This window comes from Mastigoproctus giganteus, chromosome 6 (assembly GCF_048544385.1).
Source record: "Mastigoproctus giganteus isolate SK-2022 chromosome 6, ASM4854438v1, whole genome shotgun sequence".
NCBI classification, from domain to species: Eukaryota; Metazoa; Arthropoda; class Arachnida; order Uropygi; family Thelyphonidae; genus Mastigoproctus; species Mastigoproctus giganteus.
The window spans coordinates 162594179-162615785 of record NC_143580.1 but is presented as its reverse complement, the minus strand read 5'-3'; the positions used below and the strand labels follow the sequence as shown (position 1 = coordinate 162615785).

At 35.6% G+C, this 21607-nt stretch overlaps 1 protein-coding gene across 2 annotated transcripts in view; it reads right to left on the bottom strand.

Moving 5' to 3' along the window:
• emb (exportin-1 emb) overlaps positions 1-21607 on the bottom strand; it is a 457135-nt gene that overhangs the window by 19610 nt on the left and 415918 nt on the right. For both annotated transcript variants that reach the window (XM_090376567.1, XM_090376568.1), the window contains one exon: positions 12520-12654. In XM_090376567.1, coding sequence (XP_090232693.1) covers positions 12520-12654 — 135 coding nt within the window. The remainder of the gene's footprint in view (positions 1-12519; positions 12655-21607) is intronic.

The following is a 21607-nucleotide window of genomic DNA, read 5'->3' as shown; positions in this document are numbered from 1 at the left end:
AACTGTTTTGAAAGAGCACAGGAATTATAGAAGAAAATTCAAAGGAAAGTACAGTGCCCGTGGAAGAATCTGTAGAAAAGTCATGCAGCAGAAACAGTATGTCTATGAGACAGCGAGTGGAGAGACTCTGTTAGAGATGAGTCATTAATTAACCTAACTGCCCTCTTCTCAATGGAATCTAGAAGCCTGAGACCGGTTTTGGGGACACAGCCCCAGATGTGGGAGCAATATTCCATGGTCGGGTGGATTTGAGATTTGTACACAGGGAACAGGGATTAGAAGAAAAGTAATGCCGAGAGCGAAAGAGAAAACCAAGTTTTTTAGATGCAGGGGAAGCAATATTTGTAAAGTGCTTGTGCCAAGAGAGATTAGAAGTCAAAGTAATCTCCAAAAGAGATATATCAAATTGCCTAGAAATCGGAGTGTCATCAAAGATAAGCACAGGTGCAGAAGAATCCTTTTTGCAAGATAAAAGACAAGACTGGGTTTTAGAAGGATTGGAATCAACTAAGTTGTCTTGGCCCCACTGGAGAATTACCCGGAGATAGACATTTAAGAAATTGGTAGCGGATATTTGAGAAGTTGAAGCTGATTGAGCAGGGCAAGGTTTCTCAAAATGGAAAGTGGAATGCAATTTGCTATCATCGGCAAAACTATGGATAGGATTTCCAGCCAATGGAAGAAGGTCATTAATATACAAGAGGAAAAGAGTGGGGGAAAGAACTGAACCTTGGGGTACACCAGCATTAGTGGAGAAGTTAAAAGACAGAGAGCCATCCACCATCACCTTCAGTGAGAGCTCAGAGATAAAACTGGATAACCAATTACAAAAAACAGTTGGCAAACCATAAGATGGAAGCTTGTTTAGAAGACCTTTATGCCAAACACGATCGAAAGCTTTTGAGATGTCAAGGGCAACTGCTTATGTTTCACCAAACTTTTCCATTCGGTTAGTCCATGAATGAGTAACAGAAGCCAGATATCACTAGTGGATAGACACTGACAGAATCCATACTGGTGATCATTGATCAGACGGAAGGTTTCTAGGTAGTTTAAGAGTTGGTGGTCAATTGATTTCTCTATTACTTTAGAAAGAGTAGAAGTAATTGCAATGGGACTATAATTGGATGGCAGGGATTTGTTACCCTTTTAAGGAACTGGCTGGATATGAGCAAATTTCCAAGCAGAAGGAAAGACACCTTTGGAATAAGAAAGTGAAGAAAGGCGGCAAAGAACAGGAATAAGTTCAGGAGCACATATTTTGAGAACAAGTGGAGAAATACCATTAGGACCTTGAGCTTTCTTAGCATCAAGATTCGTCAAAATCCTTCTGACATCCTTTTGGCGGAAGACCACAGGAGGCATTGAATGGAGCGTGTTGGGAAAACTTGCTTCTTACCATTAGGGTAAGAAGCAAGTTTTCTACTCTTAGCCTGTTCAAAATCTAATTTGGACTGATTAATAAGTGTTTTACAATTGATGCGAGCTTTGGTGTAGGCAGAAAATGAAAGTGAAGAATTGGAAACAAGCCAATTATGATATGCAACATTCTTCTGGAGAAAGTCAAGTTGCAAAGAGAGGAAGTCAAAGAGCTCGAGGTGATTAGTGGAGCTGGGAGAATGGAACAGACAACAGATGAATTTGACAAAATGAGATAGAGAGATTTGAAGCCAGAGGAGATCGAAAAGGGGAGATTCCAAATTACAAAGTCTCTGACGGGAATATCAGAACAGACATATACACAGGTACTACCTTTGAGGCAAAAGGAATCATACAGCGAATAATTTGGGCAATTGAGATGAGCAGTAGTTGAATCAACCGATAACTGAGATTCTGTCAGAAAAAGCACATGGGATTTGGCAGACTGCAAGTGGAAATGGACATCACTGAGATTAGAATTGAGACCACATATATTTGTGAAATGAACTAGGAAGTGTTTGGAAGGTTTAGATCTTTTTGCAGATAATAAATCTATTAGTTTGACAATTCATGGTGTATTCAATAGTAAGAAAAAAGTTGTGGGGACATTCTGTGTGAAGTAATGAAATTTTTGGATATGGCGTACACATGGTAAGAATATACCCAGAAAAAGTAACAACAGTCTTCTCCGATGGTGAAGTGTTACTTATTCGAGGTAGTGCAATACATGGTAACTTATTGTGAAGGCAGTCACAATATGAGATACAATTAAATTGATGCAGATCACACAACTACTGTAGTTTATACTACAAAAGAGGGATTGTGTATTTACACTGAGAGTTTAATGAAAAAGAAAAAGTTATGAAGACTAGTAATAAACCAAAGTTTAGTTCCAACAAGATATCACAAGAGATTTAGTGACACTATATGACTTTCAAAGTACTCCAAATCCAGTGCAAATAGATTTTTTTTTTTTTGTGAGAATAACTGAATGAATGAATAATGCCCTTTGAATTCTGCTGAAATAAGATTTTAGGGCTGAAACAGACTACAGAAAATTCATTAATTGAACAAATTAAAATTTGTTAGAATCATTTTAGTTAGTGGTAAATCCCCAAAGTAAGTGAAATGGCATTGCTTTTGCTAGATATCATTGTGAATGCCTTCACGAGTTGACCTGATATTGCACTACCTCAAATAAGCAAAGTTTCGCCAACAGAGAAGGCTAATGTTACTTATTCTCGGCAGATACCACGACACCGTTTAAAGGCTTTCTGGCCTCTCATCGGTAGGCAGGTACCTGGTGTTACAATATTGTAACTATATTGTTATATTGTCACTTATTGTAACACCCTGGTGTTACAATAAGTGACAACCCAGTTATGACGTATAACACCACAATATGAGATGCCAGATGATGCAACAGTATAGACTAAAAATGTTTTAGGGCTGAAAGCCTCAGACTGTAGGCATGTGCAACATTGGGCCAACTTGTGAAGGCATTCACAATACGAGATATAGAAAAAACAATGCCATTTCACCTACTTCAGGTGATTTACTATGAACTAAAATGATGCATTGCAATAACTTGTTCAAATATAAAAATTTACAAAAAAACGAGAGAGAGAGAGAGAGAGAGAGAGAGAGAGAACGATGAAAACTTATTTTGTCATCTCATGGAAAATTTTCAGCATAGATCAATCAGAAAGCTGTGTAAATAATGAGGGAAAATATTTACCCAATTTAGTTTTAAAGAACTTAATCGGCATAATTTTTTTCACAAAATTTTGTTAATTTGTTCAACTGAAATTAACTAAAATAAAATAAAAACTGTAAACCTACTTGTCCATGCCCTGTATAATATTTTTATAGTAAATAAAGAATACTACTACAGAGTCCAAACTGATCAAACTACACTTTCTGTAATTTTCTCAATTTTAGTACCAGAGCACATGATTAGTGCTTAACTTTTCAGAAACCAAACGATTAACCTCGATAATTCTATTTATCACCATGAGACGCCAGAACCACATATGGTTTCTGAATAACAGTTAATATATTTCAGAAGCCATCTCGATTAACTTCAATTTGGTGTCAATAGTTGCCCATAATTCAGGTTATTGTGAAGTGTTAAACATGAAACATCGTATTAATTATAAAACTACATTGTTTTATAAAAGAAACAAAATTTATGGGTGTAAAATAAAGATGGCAAGTGATTATTATTGTGACATGCAGAGCAATGAATCAGATAGTGATCCTCCAATATTGAAAAACACTAATTCAAGGAAACGTTTTCAGATTTATTCAGATTCAAATAAGGAAAATATTGCCCATAAGACAGTTATTGAAACATTGTTCAAATACTGGCTGGAAACAGAGCTGGAATCCTGACAAATGGGCTTAAAGTATTCAGAACCATAAAAGACTACAAGGCATGGAGTACAAAATAGAAATGGACGTTTAATGCCTGCAAAAGAATTTCAAGATAAACCATGTCAGTGTACTTGGAAATGTAATCAAAATATCACTTCTGATCAAAGAGAACAGCCATGATGGCATGTTACAACTTGGAGAGTAAAGTTAAACAAAATATTTTTATATGGGGTTCTATTAGGAATGCAACAATAAAGCCATCATCCCAAAGATTCTTTCACATTTCATATTCGACAAAACAGGCAAGATGTTCGTGTTTGTAAGAAGCATTTTAGGGACACCGATCAGATAAGTGATGGATGAATATACAATTGTTGTTCAAAAGATGAAGTTTCATCTCTGAGAGATTGTAGAGGTCACCATGTTCCAGGAATAAAATTGATGACTCACATGTCATAAAACATAAATATGTTTAAGACTTATACCAGTCACTATACAAGAGCTAATAATCTTAGGCAAAAATACTTGAATCCAGACCTTAACATTAAGACAATGTACGAACTTTATGTCACGCAACGTAAAATAGAAGAAATAACACCAGTGAAAGAAAAATATCATTACAATATATTTGCTACTAAATTCAATTTGCATTTTAAGCAAACTTCCAAGGACACATGCCAAACTTATGATTTCCAGCAAATAAAAATTCAGTCTGCAAAAGATAATGACAACCAGATAGCAGAAACTGAAAAGGAATTATATCTACACAAGGCAGAACTGGTTCATAGTCATAAGACTGCAGATTGAAGAAATTTACGTATTTAGTTTTGACTTAGAAAAAGCTTTAGCCTTTCCCAAACTTACTACATCAGTGGCTTTTAAAGAAAAATTCATGTCTGCAATTTTGGCTGCCATGATTTCAACAAAGATGTAAGCTGGATAGAAACTGAGCTGGAATCCTGTTTGGCTGAAAACTGAAGGAGTGCTTGGTTCCCAAGAAATTTCATGCTTAATTAAAACTTATGCTAAAAATCATAAAAAAAAATAATGTACTCAGATTCGTGCAACGCACAAAATACAGAGATAAAAGCCGAATCAACTGAAATGAAATGAAATTTTTGGTAAGTTATTTGCCTAATGATTCAGATTTCAGATAATCAATTATGAATAAAAATCAAAACATTTTTTCTCCTGCTGATTGGTACAAAATCTTCAGTACAAAAATAGTTTAATATGGTTGAGATGACTCATCAGGACTATCAGTCAACTGACTCAATATGCATGGATAAAATTTGATTCAAAAAATATTATAAAATCCCAAGTAGGTAAGGTCATCAATATTGAAAAACATGGGACCAGTCCTTGTTATATCCTTCTGGTAGAACTGTAACAAAAGAAAAGACACGATGGACCTATTGAAATATATTCCTCCCATTAAACATGACTATTAAAAATTTAAAGACAAATCGAGGTGACGGTACACTGGATGCATCTGACATTGAAGATATTATTTATGGTGATAATAATAGTATAATGTAATAAAAACAATAATAATAATAATAAAAAAAAAAAAAAAAACAGTTCCTATAATGATTTTCTGTTGAAAGTTCCATAATAAATAATGTTATAATGACTTGTCTTATTTTTTTTCTGCGTTTTCCATATTTTCAGTTGCCAAATTGGTCAACTCCATAAGTTTATAGAAAATTTAAATAGAAGTACAGGCAGGCCTCGCTTAACACGGTTTTCAGTTACCGCGATTGGAAAAAATGATACCACTTTTTACTTTACACGATTCAAATTTCCAGTTAACGCGATCTTTTATTTCTGATAGTTGAAAAAGATTCGAATCGCGCACTAAATGTCTGACTGCCAATAAACAAGCGTTTGTCCGCTTCCCGCCTCAGTGTGTTCCATCAACTAAGTAGACATGTTACTTGTTTGTCTCCACCTAATAAAGTCACGTGCAGACGTATTTAAAAATTCTAATTTTCTACCCCTGTTAATTATGGATAAAAGAAAGAGTGAAAAACAACGTGATTGTAATAAAAAAAAAAAAGAAAAGTTATTACTTTAGCTGATAAACTTGAAGTTATTAAAAAACATGAACGTGGTGCAAACCATGCAAAAATCGTAAGAGATCTAGGATACAGTGAGTCTACCGTACGAACTATCTTGAGCCGTAAGAATGAATATAAAGAGAAAGGTAAAGTTTCATCATCTTCTTTTGTCTTACAAAATACCAGAAACAGAACTCTAATAATGATTGAAATGGAAAGTCTTTTATCAATTTGGATAGAAGATTGCAATCAAAAAAGAATTCCATTATCTAAGGACAATATTCAGAGCAAAGCGATTAACCTTTTTACTAAGCTCAAAGAAATGTTTGAAATGTTTGTTGCTAGTTCTGAAATGTTTGTTGAAATGTTTGGAGACTGAAATGTTTGTTGCTAGTTCAGGGTGGTTTGGACGTTTCAAAAATCGAGAACGACTGCATAATGTTAAAGTAACAGGGGAAGCTGCTAGTGCTGATGAAGATGCTGCAGCCAAATTTCCTGCAGAATTGCAAAAAATCATTCAGGATGCTGAATACGACGATCGGCAAATATTTAATGTAGTCGAAATGGGTGTATTTTGGAAACGGATGCCAACTAAAACTTATTTGGCTGCAAATGAAGCATCACAACCTGGGTATAAAGTCTCAAAAGATCGACTAACACTTTTATTAGGAGGTAACGCTGAAGGTGATTTTAAATTGAAACCCATGCTTGTGTACCGTGCACAAAATCCTAGGGCTTGATACAGCCATCGCACTCTTCCAGTCATTTTTCGTTCAAATAAAAAAGCATGGATGACCAAAGCCCTATTTGAAGACTGGTTTACGTCTTATTTCTGTCCAACAGTTGAAGCCTATTGCAAGAAAAATAATCTTACTTTTAAAGCTCTGTTGCTTTTAGATAATGCACCTGGACATCCTTCTGCACTTGGTGACTTAAATGAAAATGTGAAAGTTGTTTTTTGACCGGCGAATACGACTTCGTTATTGCAACCCATGGACCAGGGGACGATTGCAACTTTCAAGGCTTACTATCTCCGCAGAACCTTTGCACAGGCACTTGAAGCTATAACAGGAGATAATGCAATTTCTGTACCAGAATTTTGGAAAAAATATAACATACGATTGGCCATTTAAAACATTCATGCAGCATGGGAAGAAGTGACAGCCAGCAATATGAGAGCAGTTTGGAAGCATCTTTTACCCCGAGCAAACGATTTTACTTGCTTCAAAGATGCAGTTCAAAAAGTTATTGAAGACATAACTAATATTGGTAATGAACTTGGTTTCAAAGGCTTGGATGCGGCTAACGTTCGAGAATCACTGAATTCGCATTTAGAACAGCTAAGTGACAATGATCTCCTTCAAATAGAGCAACAGCGTGCACGCGAAGAAGCTGAAGAAAAAGAGTGTGAGCCAGATGAAAATGTTACCTCAAAGGAGATAACGGTAAAAGAACTAGGCGAAATCTTTCGTATCGCAGAGAACCTTAAACAAAAGGTAATGGGTGTTGATCCTAACATCGAAAGAAGCATGTTATTTCGCCAGGGCCTAGAGAAGCTTGTTGTCGGCTATCGGAAATTGTATGATGAAAAAACGAAAGCCAAAACTGTTCAAACGACTGTGTTCAAATATTTCTGTAGCAAATAGTTAGTTTCTCCATTATATATTTTGAACAATAAACATTTAATTCTATAATTTTTATTATCTTTTACATGGCATGCAGTTAAAAAGTTATTTAAAAGGTATTATTTAAAAGTTATTTAAAATTCTTTATGGACATTCCAGAAGGTCAAGTACCAATTATAATTTTTCCTATTGGTTATGATATTCGATTAACGCGTTTCCGTTTTGCGCGATGCGCTCGCGGGACGAATTAATCGCGTTAATCGAGGCCCGCCTGTAAACAGAAAATTAGTTTCAGACAACTTTTGTTGTTAATGTCTGACATTAAACCCTCTATTTGTAAAAACACAAACAAATATTTTTGACATACAGTCGAACTTGGATATAATGAGCACAGAAATAAAGAGATCACGGCTGTAATGAACAAAAAACCATAATGATTTTAAATTTACATGTATTCCCATACATATGCTCACTGTTATAATGAGCATACTAGATGGTTATACTGTATAAATTTTGGTAACTATGCAAACATTCTTAATTGCTTGGGTAGTCAAAAAAAAACACAATTCTTGGAATAGACAAAAATGAAAAAGACGACTTAGCTTTTATGACCACCCACATCGGATCAGTTTATGATCTTGTCCTTTCGGGGAGACAGGGGATACACAATAGTGCATTGGCATTCCACTTGTTGCATTATCCTATTTACAGATTTTCTTGTATTCACTGAACCATAAATTTATTTTGGGACTTCTAAGAAGTTTGTATGCATTTAGGGGCTTCTAACAACTTTATATGCATTTCGAGACTTCTAAGAACTTTATATGCAAATCACTTTACTGTCATTTTTAAAGTAAAATCAGAAACGGACCTTTCACTTGGAAACATATCTACTAACAAAAGAAAGTGTCTCTTGATTTGCGAAAAAGTCGAAATTATTCTTGAGTTAGAATATGGTGCAAAAAATGTTGTGTGTAAAATGTTTTCTGTGCCTTTTCAACAGTATCAACATGTTTACATATCAGAACTGGAAAAGAACATAACTTAATTTTTTTAGAAAGTTAGAGATTACAAATGTCGATGAAGCATTGCTTAGCTGGTTCACTACACAAAGAACTGGTGGTTTGTCAATAGACAATCCAACCTTGAAGGCTCAAGCAGAAAAATTGCTAAACAATTTTGTATGTAACAACGGTTGGCTGGATCGATTTAAAAATCAAATACAAGCATATTAATACAAATAATATGTAGGTATATGCTAAAATTTTTTTCGTTTTTGAATCTATCTTTTTATCAAGTTATTGAGAATTAAAAAAAAAAAAAAAAAAAAAAAAAGAGGAGGTAGATTTAACTCATTACTGATATAGTGAGTAACGGTTATAACCAGGAATTTTGTTGGTCCCTTGATGCTCGTTAAAACCAAGTTTGACTGTATTTATTTTTATGAATTTTATATTTTGTAATGTAAAATCTGGATCTTAAATAATACACTGTATAATTTTTGTTGGTGCATATATTTCAAGCTAATTTTAAAAAACAACATTTATAACTTCATAAATTTTCTTTACTTTTTATTTCATGGAGTTTAATCAGCTGGCTTCTGAGTGGCTCATATGTTAAAGTTGTGATCTGCTATAAATGCACATAAACACAAACTTACTGAAGCTTGACATTTTTGTGGGATCCAACAAAACAAATCAATTATTTTATGTTTTAATGGTCTTCAATTATAGTGTTGTTATATTTTTATTTTTCTTATCACCCAGTTGTATATTTTTTATAGCTAGACAAATAGCTCAAAAACTACAATGGCAGACCAAGTTAAAACCATTTTAAAGCTGCAACCTGAAAATGTAAGGAATAATCGGTCCACACCATGATGCCCATCATAAGCATAAAAGCTATGATGCATTCTGCATGACAGGAAGATTTCAGAGCTTTACTCTGGATGCTAAACATTATTTTAGGCACTGCAAGTTTCCATTTTATGCTGGACAATATATTGTCCAATATTAAGAGGTTTGACCACTACTCTACGAGGTGAGGATGCCACCAGTATATTAAGCATTCATAATATTTTTTGATGTTTCACATAGAGAATATACTTAGGATTAATTACTTAACAGCCTCACCTGCTTAACCGGACTGTGCCAAAATTTCCTGCATTGGACTTGAATATCAACTCTATCAGAATTTTAGACTTATAATTAGTAGCCTGAGTCTACTATTGCAGGAAGAATATCCAAGACAAAATTCAGGGACAGTTTATATACTAATGCTATGAGTACAATTAACAAATTGTGATGAAACTGTAGGTTAGGCCTGATGTAGCCCAGTGGTCAGGAGCGAGAGTGCATAGCACGCGTTCCTTGAGTGGACCGGGGTTCAAGCCCGTGACTACTAAATACGATAAATATTTGTATTGACGATTTGTTGTAAACTCTACTGACTTGGTTGTCGTGCCGGAGTATAAACAGAAAATTTATTTATTTATTGTTATAGTACACAGATTAATTCCACAAATGTCAACATAATAGGAACATCAGTGTAATGACATACAGGATGAAAAATTTGAATATGGCAAGTACAAAGTATATGAAAAGAACAGACATGACATAAACAAAGGGGAAGTTAGGCTTTTAACACTGCAGTGTCAGTGGTACACCTGCGAGGTGTAACTGGAAATTAACGAGCTATGTTAACTGTTGGTTGAAGGTAACAATCTGTGCTTTCTGTACCTTCCTAAATAGAGAGATTTTTTTTTTTTGGTACAGTTTCTGAATTTTTATCTGTAATTTCCCCACAGTTATACAGGATGAGTGCACTGAGCAAGTGCAGTCCCAACATGTCTGTTTTATTTTTAACTCATAATAATGCTGGCATTGGAAACTAACTGCTGCTAATGCTACAAAGCTTAGAATTCTGTTTGTTTTTAGTTCCTGTTATAATAAAACTCTCCAACATGACCTAACAACTAGTGATAGCTCTAATGGTCTTAAACTATGTATTTTGATAGATACATTATTATTACTTCTGAATAATAAATAGGGAAAGAGATAATAAGATTTAAAAATGTCTGTAATATTCAAATTCAAGTTGTAATATCCAAATCTGAAATATATTTTGAAAATGGAAGTGAATAGTGGTATCTAATATACACACATTTTTAAATAAAACTATACATATAATTAGCAGAAATTATATGTGTAGTTTTATTACATGGCATGTTTTAAACTTTATGCATCTAAGTTTTTTAAACTGGAAAATGGAAGAAACTAGAAACTTTATCTTTATATTTTATGCCTATAGCATTTTTAAATTTTCAACAGAATTAAATTTACAGAAAGCAAATCCACATTGGATGAACATAAATTACCAAAAAATTACTTTAGGAATAAAATATGTTAAAGGAGACTGTGAAGATTTCGCCATCGAGGGACAACAGCAACAGCAGTTTTTTGTACGTGTGAAACGTGAAGAAAGAGATCAAACCACATTGGCCTGCCACAGAATAGAACTGGCAATGTTGCTGGTGGCTGTAAACAGTAGCCGATGAGCTAAATAATTTTTTTCACATCAATATTCAATGCAAGTGTTCTTTTAGACTTGACAGTGCTATTGGCCAAGACAAATATGAAAAAGTTGTACAATGGACAGGATTGGAATTTATGAATAATATAAGAGGCAAAAAGCAGTATAGCTCTTAACTCTAATATAAGACTGCCAAACCCCTAAGTATTAAAATGGTTGCCCTGCTGGGGGCTCAGGTGGTGTTGCAACAGAATAGAGGATGTGCAACAATTTTTTCAATTTCTAATAGTGACTCCAAGGACAAAATTGGAGACACCATTTTAAATTGAATATTCTCTAATAATGAATTTTCTAATTTTCTCTTCTATAGCAGGGAAATTTAGAGAATCTAGGATTAGTATTAGTAGTGTGAAAATGATGATTGGATAATTGTACAAACCAAAGCTTTTTATCCATAAATCCTTTTTAAGTGACTGTGTCATTCTAAAGAAATAAACCAATGTAAATAAACTCATTCTGAAAGTTGCATTAATTGAAACTTCAAAAGGAGTTCTCAGTGCTCCACTATTTCATCATTAAAAATAATGTTTTTAATTGATATACAGCATGAACCTGATGTTTTTGGATAAATCAAGGAAAGCTATCATTGAAACTCACAAATTGTTATGAAAAAATTGTGGGAAGTCTGCAACAATTTTTTCATAACAATTTGCAACTTTCAATGATGTCATGGACATTTTTTTTTTTCTTCCTTTGGGTGGCACAAACAATTATCCAAAGGAAGAAAAAAATATCCATGACAGTTTTCAATTTGTCTCCTTGATATCAATAAGAACTGATGAAAATGTGTAGGAAGTTGTTCTAGTGATCAAAAGAATGATTATCAGATTGACAGCAGAAAAATTAGAATTGAATAAGGAGAATGTTAGTCAATTTTTAATTATCAATCTTGAAAGGCTTTTGCTCATATTGTATTAAGAGTGAAACAATTAGAAGAAAAAAAAAAAAGGGAATTAAAGTGTAATAAAATCTTACAGGTAATTAATTCCTTTCCACCACTGGAATATTCCAGCGACAGAAAGAGAAGTCCTGTTATGGGCAACTAGCAATAATTTGTCAATGCAGAGATGAATCCTATGTATACCTGATGCACCAATAAAATTCTACTCCAAACATGTATATAACTTTGGTCCTGACTTATACTTATTTCCTATATTCAGTCAGAGCATGAAGCTGAGTTATTTTTCTACAATTGCAAATTGCAGGTAGTATAGTAACTATGATTGCCTGTTCTTTCATATAAGGGGGAAACAGCCTGAGTTTTTCAAAAATGGGACCAAGGTTATGTGGTTTATTCTTGTATCTTTTATTTCTAATCCTGCAAATCAACCACAGGCCCAAATACCATCACTCTACTCTAGCCATGAACGTCCAAATTATTCTAATTAGATTAAGTGATCTAAAAATAATTAAGCATATTATTGCCTAAAAATCAGTGCAAAACCTACCTGCAGTATGAGATGTATCTGTTACTACAGAAAAGAGATGTTGAAGTATATCTGTGTAATATGTCTGATAAAAACTCTGGGCAGCTGCTTCTTCCTGAGCAATATTTTGTAACAGATGATAGAGGATTTGCAAACCTAGAGTGGACACAGAAATAAATTAATACATTTCTTTATGTAGCAGAATTTACTTAATTGTATACAGATTTTGTAATCTAGGGAAGCAATTGGCATAATTGAATGACTAATATTTGATTATTTCAATAACAAAAATGATAAATTACATGCAAATTAGCCAATTAAAAATAATCAACTAATCTGCATATAATTTGCTAATCTTCTAAAGATAAAGATAAATTTTATCTTTAGCTTCGCTAACCTCAAATAAAATCCTTCACACTGTTGGCTCCCAAGTTTGTGTTGATTTCATAATTAATTAATCTGCATATAATCAATTATGAAAATCCCATAATTGATTATTTCAATTACAGCTTTAAATTATACCTGTCCCTAATGAAAATAATGGTAAATGTAGATGTATCAATATGAAATTTATATAAAATTCATAACTTATAATAAGTTGTATGGTATAGACTACTGTCATCAAATCAGAATTCATAATAAGAATAAGCAAGAGGAAATATGTGAACATATTTAATATATTTTTATCCGTAATACCACTGGCATGCTGTTTGTACACTAGTGTTTCCGGCAAGACCTCTCGGAACAAAACATATGGCCCTCTGCTGCCCAAAAGATCTGCTTACATTCCTCATGAGTACTTCTGAGTTCAATGCCTGTGGTTGGCAACTAGCATGTAGCTAGGAATATTTTTTGTGTAGTTTGTAGTGTTGAGTGATAAGCAAAAATGTTGCCCATATACAAATTTTCATAAACCAAAAAAAAAAAAAAAAAAAACACAATATGATATCATGAGATCAAATAAATAGTCTAATTAATAAATGTAAACCATGCATTATGAAGGTGGAAATAAAATGTGGCTCACTAGTACCAACAGGTTGCTGTTATAGTCTACAAATAAAAATTTTTTTATATCCAAAACTCACGTGATATAAATAATTTTCATAATACAAGTGACTAAAACTGATGATGGCTGGGCACGTAAAATGCCACAAGATAATTGATTTAAAATTTTTTATGGCAAAAATTGGGCCCAACAAATACAGGTACCAGGTCGCAATGGTGACAAAAAAAAAAAAAAAAAGGGGGGGGGGGGGAAAGACTGGTATTTCATGTCTAAATCCAGTAGCTATAAGGTTGAACCACAAGGTCATTGTTGTATGGTTGTCATGGTACACTGTTTGCCATGGATGGGTATGACTTAACAAAGAGACAGTAAAATGCACCTGTGTAACTGCAACGAGACCATGCCATAAAAAGTAAGAGAAGTTTTTAGTAAACTTTCAGGGAGGTTACTCCTCAAAAAATACACACATAAAACAGGGTAAAAAAAGGCAGTGTATGGACTAAGCTGCTAATGGTAGTTTTGTTGTGTGTGTGTGTGTGTGTGTGTGTGTGTGTGTGTGTGTGTGTGTGTGTGTGTTGTAAAGAGAATGAGAAGATCAAGCACAAATTTATCATCCTGATAGGCTTGTATGGAACAGGCTTGACATCCTTGAAGGAATACAAGCAACAGACCCATCAAGCACTCGAGAGGTTCCCAGCTTAATGCTAGACCCCCATGCTCCAGCATCAAACAACACAACAACCTCCTCCACAGCAAAGATCCCTGGTCCCACAGGAAGTAGCTTTAGTCGGTGACCAGTTGCAGGGAAATGGGAAATATATTGGTGGAACAGGGTAAAGAGACAAATGGAATAGGACCAGTAAGGGGCTAAAAGTTAATAATAAATAAATAAATACACTTTTTAGTATATGATAAACAGAATGGTTGTTGTTATTTGGTTTTTAGGAGCATTGGCAACTAAGGCCATATTGCTCTGAGGATATGCGGTGGTCATTCCCTGACATTTCCTCATCCTACGTATTTGGTGGTCACGGGCTCAAACCCCGGTCTAATCAAAAAGCATGTGCTACACACTGCCGCTCCTGCCCACCTGGCTATGGAGGCACCTAAACAGAATGGTATTGTTGTTTAAGCTCTTCATGGTCAGAAGGAAGCCATGAAGTTAATAATGTGAAGTAGGTTAATAATAAGCAAAACAGATTATAATAATCAAAACATACAAATAAAGTAACAGTTAAGAATTATAAAACATAAAAATATAAATTATAAGTTTTAAAGAGTCAGATGCATCAAGTTCATGACTTCCCAGGTATATCAAGGGAAGCATGAACCCGATAGAGTCAGAGCAAAGAATCATCAATTTTTTTTTAAAATTTTTTTTATCAATGCTAAATCTTTTGGTATTACAGTCAATTTCTGGAATGATGGAGAGAAATTGTTTTGGTATGAACTTGCCCATTATGCAGATCTGCTGCTGTGACAGCTAAGTGCAGCTTTTAATCTAAGTCTGGGTGCTGGTGCCTGCCAACCACTCCCAGATTTGGAGCTGATGCCAGCAAACATTTTGCATTCTGCTAAGCGTGATGCATTGTTAGACTGAGAGACAAATATTGGTTAATGCCCTTTAAATATCCAGAATTTTGAGGAGTTTTTTCCCCCCTTCATTTGTGGGAGCTATGCAGGACCAGAGCTGCCTGCTATAGAGATTTTCTGGATAGATGGGGCACTATAGAGATAGCTTTAACCTCAAGAAGCTATGATTTTGAGAGGCAGCAAACCTTTGCAAACTGACTCCAGCACATCTAGATGGATACAAAAGGAAAGCTTGGCATCAAAAATAACCTCAAGGTCTGTGTGGGTAAGCCCATTTGGAATGGCTTTGTCCCATAGGGGATCTGATTAATTGAATACGGTTTCAGAGAGCAGATAAGTTGTGCAAACTTCTTTGGATTTATAGAAGCCGAATGAGAGACAGAGTTTTCAAGGTAAGATAGCTTACAGTTAATTATGATGGAAGCTGCCAGAGAGCAAGGATTGCACTCCATGCAGGTGAGCACCTTGAAATCATTGGCATAAGATAGTATATGATATCAACCATGGATAAATGGGACAATTACATCAGTGAAAAACAGACTAGAGAAGACCCCACCTTGTCGAATACCTGCATTAATTATTCTCGTTACTGGCTGGTCACAAGCATCATAGTAGTGTCACAAGAATATGCTTGATCCAACCTAGTCTGTTCTCTGGTCATGGACACAAGTCTCTTGGGGCATTAATTCAGTAAGTTTGCAGCACAAGGAGCTGTATTATAATACCCTCCTCATTTTTGTTTTCCCAGTGCACACGTGACACTAACTGACTCACCATTACATTGGCTACTCACATAAAGTGGATGCAAAACATAAGTGCTTCATGAAAAAGAGCATTATGTCCCCCCCCCCCATACACACACATCCTGCTTATCTACAACTACAGAAATTTATACATTTCATTATATTGCACTATGACTTCCAAATCACACCTGAACTACTACTACTACAAGTTACTACAGTGTCATAATACAGCTCCTTGTGCTGCGAACTTACTGATTAATATCTCTGAGAGTATGACAAATGACTGTACAGACAAACAGTGTGCCAGTAAATCAGTCTTAGAACAGGTGATTTTAACTTTCCAGATATTGAGTGGGACTTGAGTTTGTCACTAATACAGTAGCATGTTAGACAGGCAACAAGAGAAAGGACTACTCTTGATCTGATTATCAGCAATAACTCTTAACACACAACAATCTCCAGATAGGAGACCCACAAGGCAGCAACAATCATAATATATTCACAATTCACATGGGATCTATTTAAAGATATAACTTTTAAGGGTAAAGGAAATGGATTTGGTCCTTAACGAGTTCCTTAATTTGGATATTCCAAATGTTAAAACCCAGGCATGTGCGGATGACCTGGTTCTGATTGGAGACCATAGCAAACCGGGCCACTAGCAACTTGCAAAATTGGGCTAGCGCAAATCTCCTTACTATCTCCTCAGATAGACACTTTTTAAATCCCTTTCAGGGGAACCAACTGAAGATATTACCAACTGTAAATTCTATATAGGAAGTAATTAATCAGGGAAGAAATAAGAGCGACTACAGAGCATTTTATACCAATAAAGAGATACTGCTGAAGGGTTAGATCTGAATGGATGTCAGATGATCTAATGGACTGGCAGCAAAGAAGAAAAATGCATGGGATGATTATGGCAGTCTTTGGCTAAGAATACAAAGAAAAGTAGCAAAACATTCTGTGCTTATGTTGGTTAATACTAGAAGGAAAAGGATGAATTAACACTGGCCCACTAGATATGTAAGGCTTAAGCACTGATGATTTTGTTGAGGTTGCTAACAAACTGAATATACATTTTGTATTTCTGTATACATATTAGGGATGGGGCTGCCAGAATTATATTCAAATTACAGCGAACTAAATGATTTAGTTCCTGGCCCAATTATGAGATATGAACTTAATATCTCAAAGGAATTAAAACTGGACCAGTCAGGCTCTTAGCTGCCCAAGTCAATGTCAAAGCTGACACTTCTGCATCACACAACAGGGTGGCAACCCCCAAAGCAAAATGCACCGGTCTCACAAGAGGTAGCTATTGTTGGTGACTCTACTATCATGGAAATGGGCAATATATTGTGCAAAAAAGATAGGTGGAATTGGAGCAGAGAATGAGTGCCAGAGTCAAACGTTGATGACGTTGTAGAGCAGATTAAGGATACAAAACATGATATTGTTGCACTTTGGCACCAATGACATTAAGAGTAGATCTGCGACTTACTTAACAAGCACACAGCAATATCGAAAAAAAATTCACAAGTTAGGGTTAAATTTGAAACTTTCTGCAATTCCACCCAGACAGGATAGGAGGAAGCAAGTGATGAGAGCCATGTCAATCAATTTGGCCCTGGATAGATTTTGCAAGACCCATGGGGTAGAATTCTTAAGCTGCTTGTATTGATCGTGCAGCAGCCTAGAAGGCAGGTTCAGGGGATTTCAAGGCCTGCTGTGAGTTATCATGCAGCAAGTAAATACATAGACAGTGTAAGGGTAACAGAGTAAGACCAGGTGCACGAACACCAATGATAGGAGCATAGTAAATAAATTTAATGAATTTGAAGTGCTGGTCAAGTCATTAAATACAGATATTGGGATAGCAGAGATGTGGTGTCATTCTGATATAAGGGTTACAAATTTCAATATGGGGGTGTATAATGTGTACAGAAATGGCAGACAGCATAGGAGTGGGGGTAAAGTTCAGTTAACAAACATATAAAATCCAAGACAGCACAACCAGTCAACATGAGTGGCCAGTGCAAGGTTGAGTCAGTTTAGTGTGACATAGGCACTAGGGAAAGCAAAAATGAGAGGAGTGTGTTACAGGCCTAATGACTCAGACGAGTACAATGAACGACTATACAGAGCAGGTCAGCATATATGAATGTCTTATAATGAGGAATTTTAACTTTCCAGATATTGAAAGGATCCTTGCGAGTTGGTCACTCACACACCAGAATGTTAGAGAAGCAACAAGAGAGAGAGCAATACTCTTGACCTGATTATCAGTAGTGATTCTTTATGCATTAAGAATCTGCAGATAAAATACCCACTAGGTGGCTGTAAATACAATGTAGTGATGTGAGATTTACTTAAAGATATAACTACCATCGGGATAAGGGGGAAGGGTTTTTGGGTTATTGCTTTCGTAAAGGTGACTACAATGGTCTGACAGTTTTTAAATTCTATACAGTGGGACCAACTGATGATGTTACCAACAGAAATTTGTAAATGGGAAGCATTCAAGAATTAATCTTGGAAGCTACTAGGCTTTTCATACAAATGAAGAAATATTGTTCAAGGTGTAGACTAGATGATAGTATGTCAGATGAACTAATGAGACTTGTGGCAGAGAAAGAAAATGCATGGGATGTATATAAATTATCTGCTGACAGAGAAGCCCATGGTAGATATATGCCATTCTGTAATCAAGTCACAAAGGCAAGCAAAGGCAGATTAGGACAAATTTTTTGGCAAAGGTTGTTGTTATTTGGTTTTTAGGAACATTAGCAACTAAGGCCATATTGCTCCAGGGATATGTGGGGGTCATTCTTTGACCTTTCCGCATCTTCCGTATTTGGTGGTCACAGGTTCGAACCCCAGTCTAATCAAGAAGCGTGTGCTACGCATTGCTGCTCCTGCCCACTTGGCTATGGAGGAGACTATTTTGGCAAAGGATGCAAAGAAAAACAGCAAAGACTTCTTTACTAATTTAATCTCTAGAAGGAAGGGGATGAATCAGACTGATCCACTTGATATTGATGGTTTGGTTGTTGATGATCCTGCTCAGGTTGCTGACAAACTGAATAAGTATTTTTCATCTACACTCATGCATGAGGAATTAGGGAACTGGAGGCCAAATTTTTATCAAACTCTGAAGGGAGGTTAAATGATTCTGTAATAACTGAGAGGAAAGTGGAAGATAAATTCTTGAAGTTAAACATAAGAAAGGCACATGTGGTAGATGGGATCTATCCAATTATATTAAGACAGCAAATAATTTGTCATTACTATGAGGGCACCTCTGGATTCAGGAGAAATCCCCTCAGACTGAAGGTGTTCATATGTATCCCCAATTTGCAAAGAGGGATCAAAGAGTGATACGATTAATTAGAGATTTCTTAGCTTAACTTCTAACCGAGTGACAAGTGAAAGAAGCAGTGGAGGACCATCTAGAAATGATCACAGTTATACAGCAGACAGCATGGGTATGTTAAGGGGAAATCTTGTTTGACCAATCTGATTGGATACTATGATGCAGTCAAAGGAACTGGGTAAAAAAAAATAATTTTTATATCGTATACTTGGATTTCAGAAAGCTTTTGATGCTGTTGCACATAAAAGACTGCTATACAAATTGGAGCAGTGTGGCATTAAGGGCAAGTTACTCTGTGGATAAAAGGATAGGTGAGTGGGAGAAGACAGTGTGTTAATCTATGGACATTGCTCATTGCAGATTAATGTTATTATTGGAGCCCCCAGGATTTTGTGATGGAACCACTTATATCCCACTGTTGTTTTTTATGATATTGATGAAAGCATATTAGGCTTAATGTCCAAGTCTGCATATGATAGAAAGGTTGGCAGGGTGGTTAATGACAGTATGCTACTGCAACAGGATCTAGAAAAGTTTGGGAGATGGCTGAGGAATGGCAATTGAAGTGGAACACTGACAAATGAAAAGTACTGTATATGGGTAGCAGCAATCCCAAAGTAATGTACTGACTGTGGAGTACTACACTCAGGTAGAAAAATGAAAAAAGACCTGGGGAAATTGCTTAGTAAGATTTGAAGTTCTCTGAGCAATGCAGAGAGGCTGGCAGGATAACTCATAAGGTTTTGTTAATAATAGGAATTTGCTAGCAGGGATAAGGAGGTGATTATCCCACTGTATAAGGCAATGGTCAGGCTACATCTTGAGTACTGCAATCAGGCCTGAACGCTTCATTTTAGGAGGGATGTAGAGCTGCTGGAACGAGTAACCAGAAAGGAAATGAGATTGGAGAGGGGAACAAATGGGTCCTCTTAGCAAGAAAACTGAAGTTTTCTTGCTAAGAGGACTCCAGATGCTGCAAACTGCAGCATCTGGAGGCTAGGCAGCTGTGATGTGATCTGATGGGATTCTTCCTCTTGTTCAGACTAGATACACGAGGGGACAAATTCAAATTGAAGATGAGTTGGTTGCAGAAACTGGCCTGCAGAAGTTTGCTTTAGTGAGCAGGTGGTGGATTGCTGAAACAAACTTCCAGTTGTTTGAGGAAGTGGATATCTTAAATAAATTCAAAGAAGAACAAGATCAACTATTGGAGCGAATGGAGAGGTGAAATGGGATTTTTTTTGCTACTGCTTGCTTTCTTGCATCATATGTCACTACTAATACTAATTATATTAAGAGAGGTAACAAAAAAGGGTCAGCAAACTTTTAGCTATACTTATGAGAGCATCCTTGGATTCAGAGGAGGACCCTACAGTTTGGACATGTGCAAATGTCTGTCCTATTCACAAAGGGAGATCAAAGAGCAAAGTGAGTAAATATACACTTGTATGTTTGACCTCTTGTCCATGGAAAACATTGGAGCTGATGGTTAAAGAAATATTGATGGGAATGGAATTATACAGAAATCATAGCATGAATTTTTTAAGAGGACATCTGTCTCACCACTCTGATTGGCTACTATGACAGTAAGAAAGGAACTGGATGCAAAATATAATTTTCACTTTATATACTTTAAATATGAGACACAGCTGTACAAATTAGAGCAGTCTGGCAGTAGGGACAAGTTACTACTATGAAAAAAGGGTTGGTTGAATGGGAAAAGAGAGAGAGGGTAATTTTAAACGGACACTGCTCTTCTTGGACAATGTTATTATTGGAGTCCAGTAGGATTCAGTTCTGGGCCTCTTAGTCCAATACTAGTACATCCAACGACCATCTCACACCTATAAGGAAATAATTTCCTGTTGTTTAATGAAAAAAGGAAGCAATTTAAGCGGAGATTCATAAATAATAAATAAATGCTGAAAGAGAAATAGTACAGACTTAATTAGCAAGGCAGTGAATTCAAGAACTACATATTCAGGTATTCAGCATTCCAAGCAGAATAAATTTCAGACGCATGATTCACTTGAACAGGGTGGAACACCACAATAAACCAAGTACAGCTCAATAGGAATAAAACGGGATGCTAATACTTATAGAAGTATTTTATCAAGGATTTTAAATAACACCAAGGTCCCTACATAGTTCAAAAATCCTTTAGTACCTACACATAGTTTGCCATGTCTAAAGTGAGTTCGCCATAAGTACTGTCAGTTATCTATAAGATGAAGGAATCCAGAAGGGGGGGGGGGGGGGGGAAGAGTATAAAAAAATAAAATAAAATATATGGCATGCAGGACACAAAATCTGGCCACATTGGCATCATGACATCGTTAACAGTGGAAAAATCCTTGAACTTAATTCTAACTGTAAACTGCTTCTTGGAGA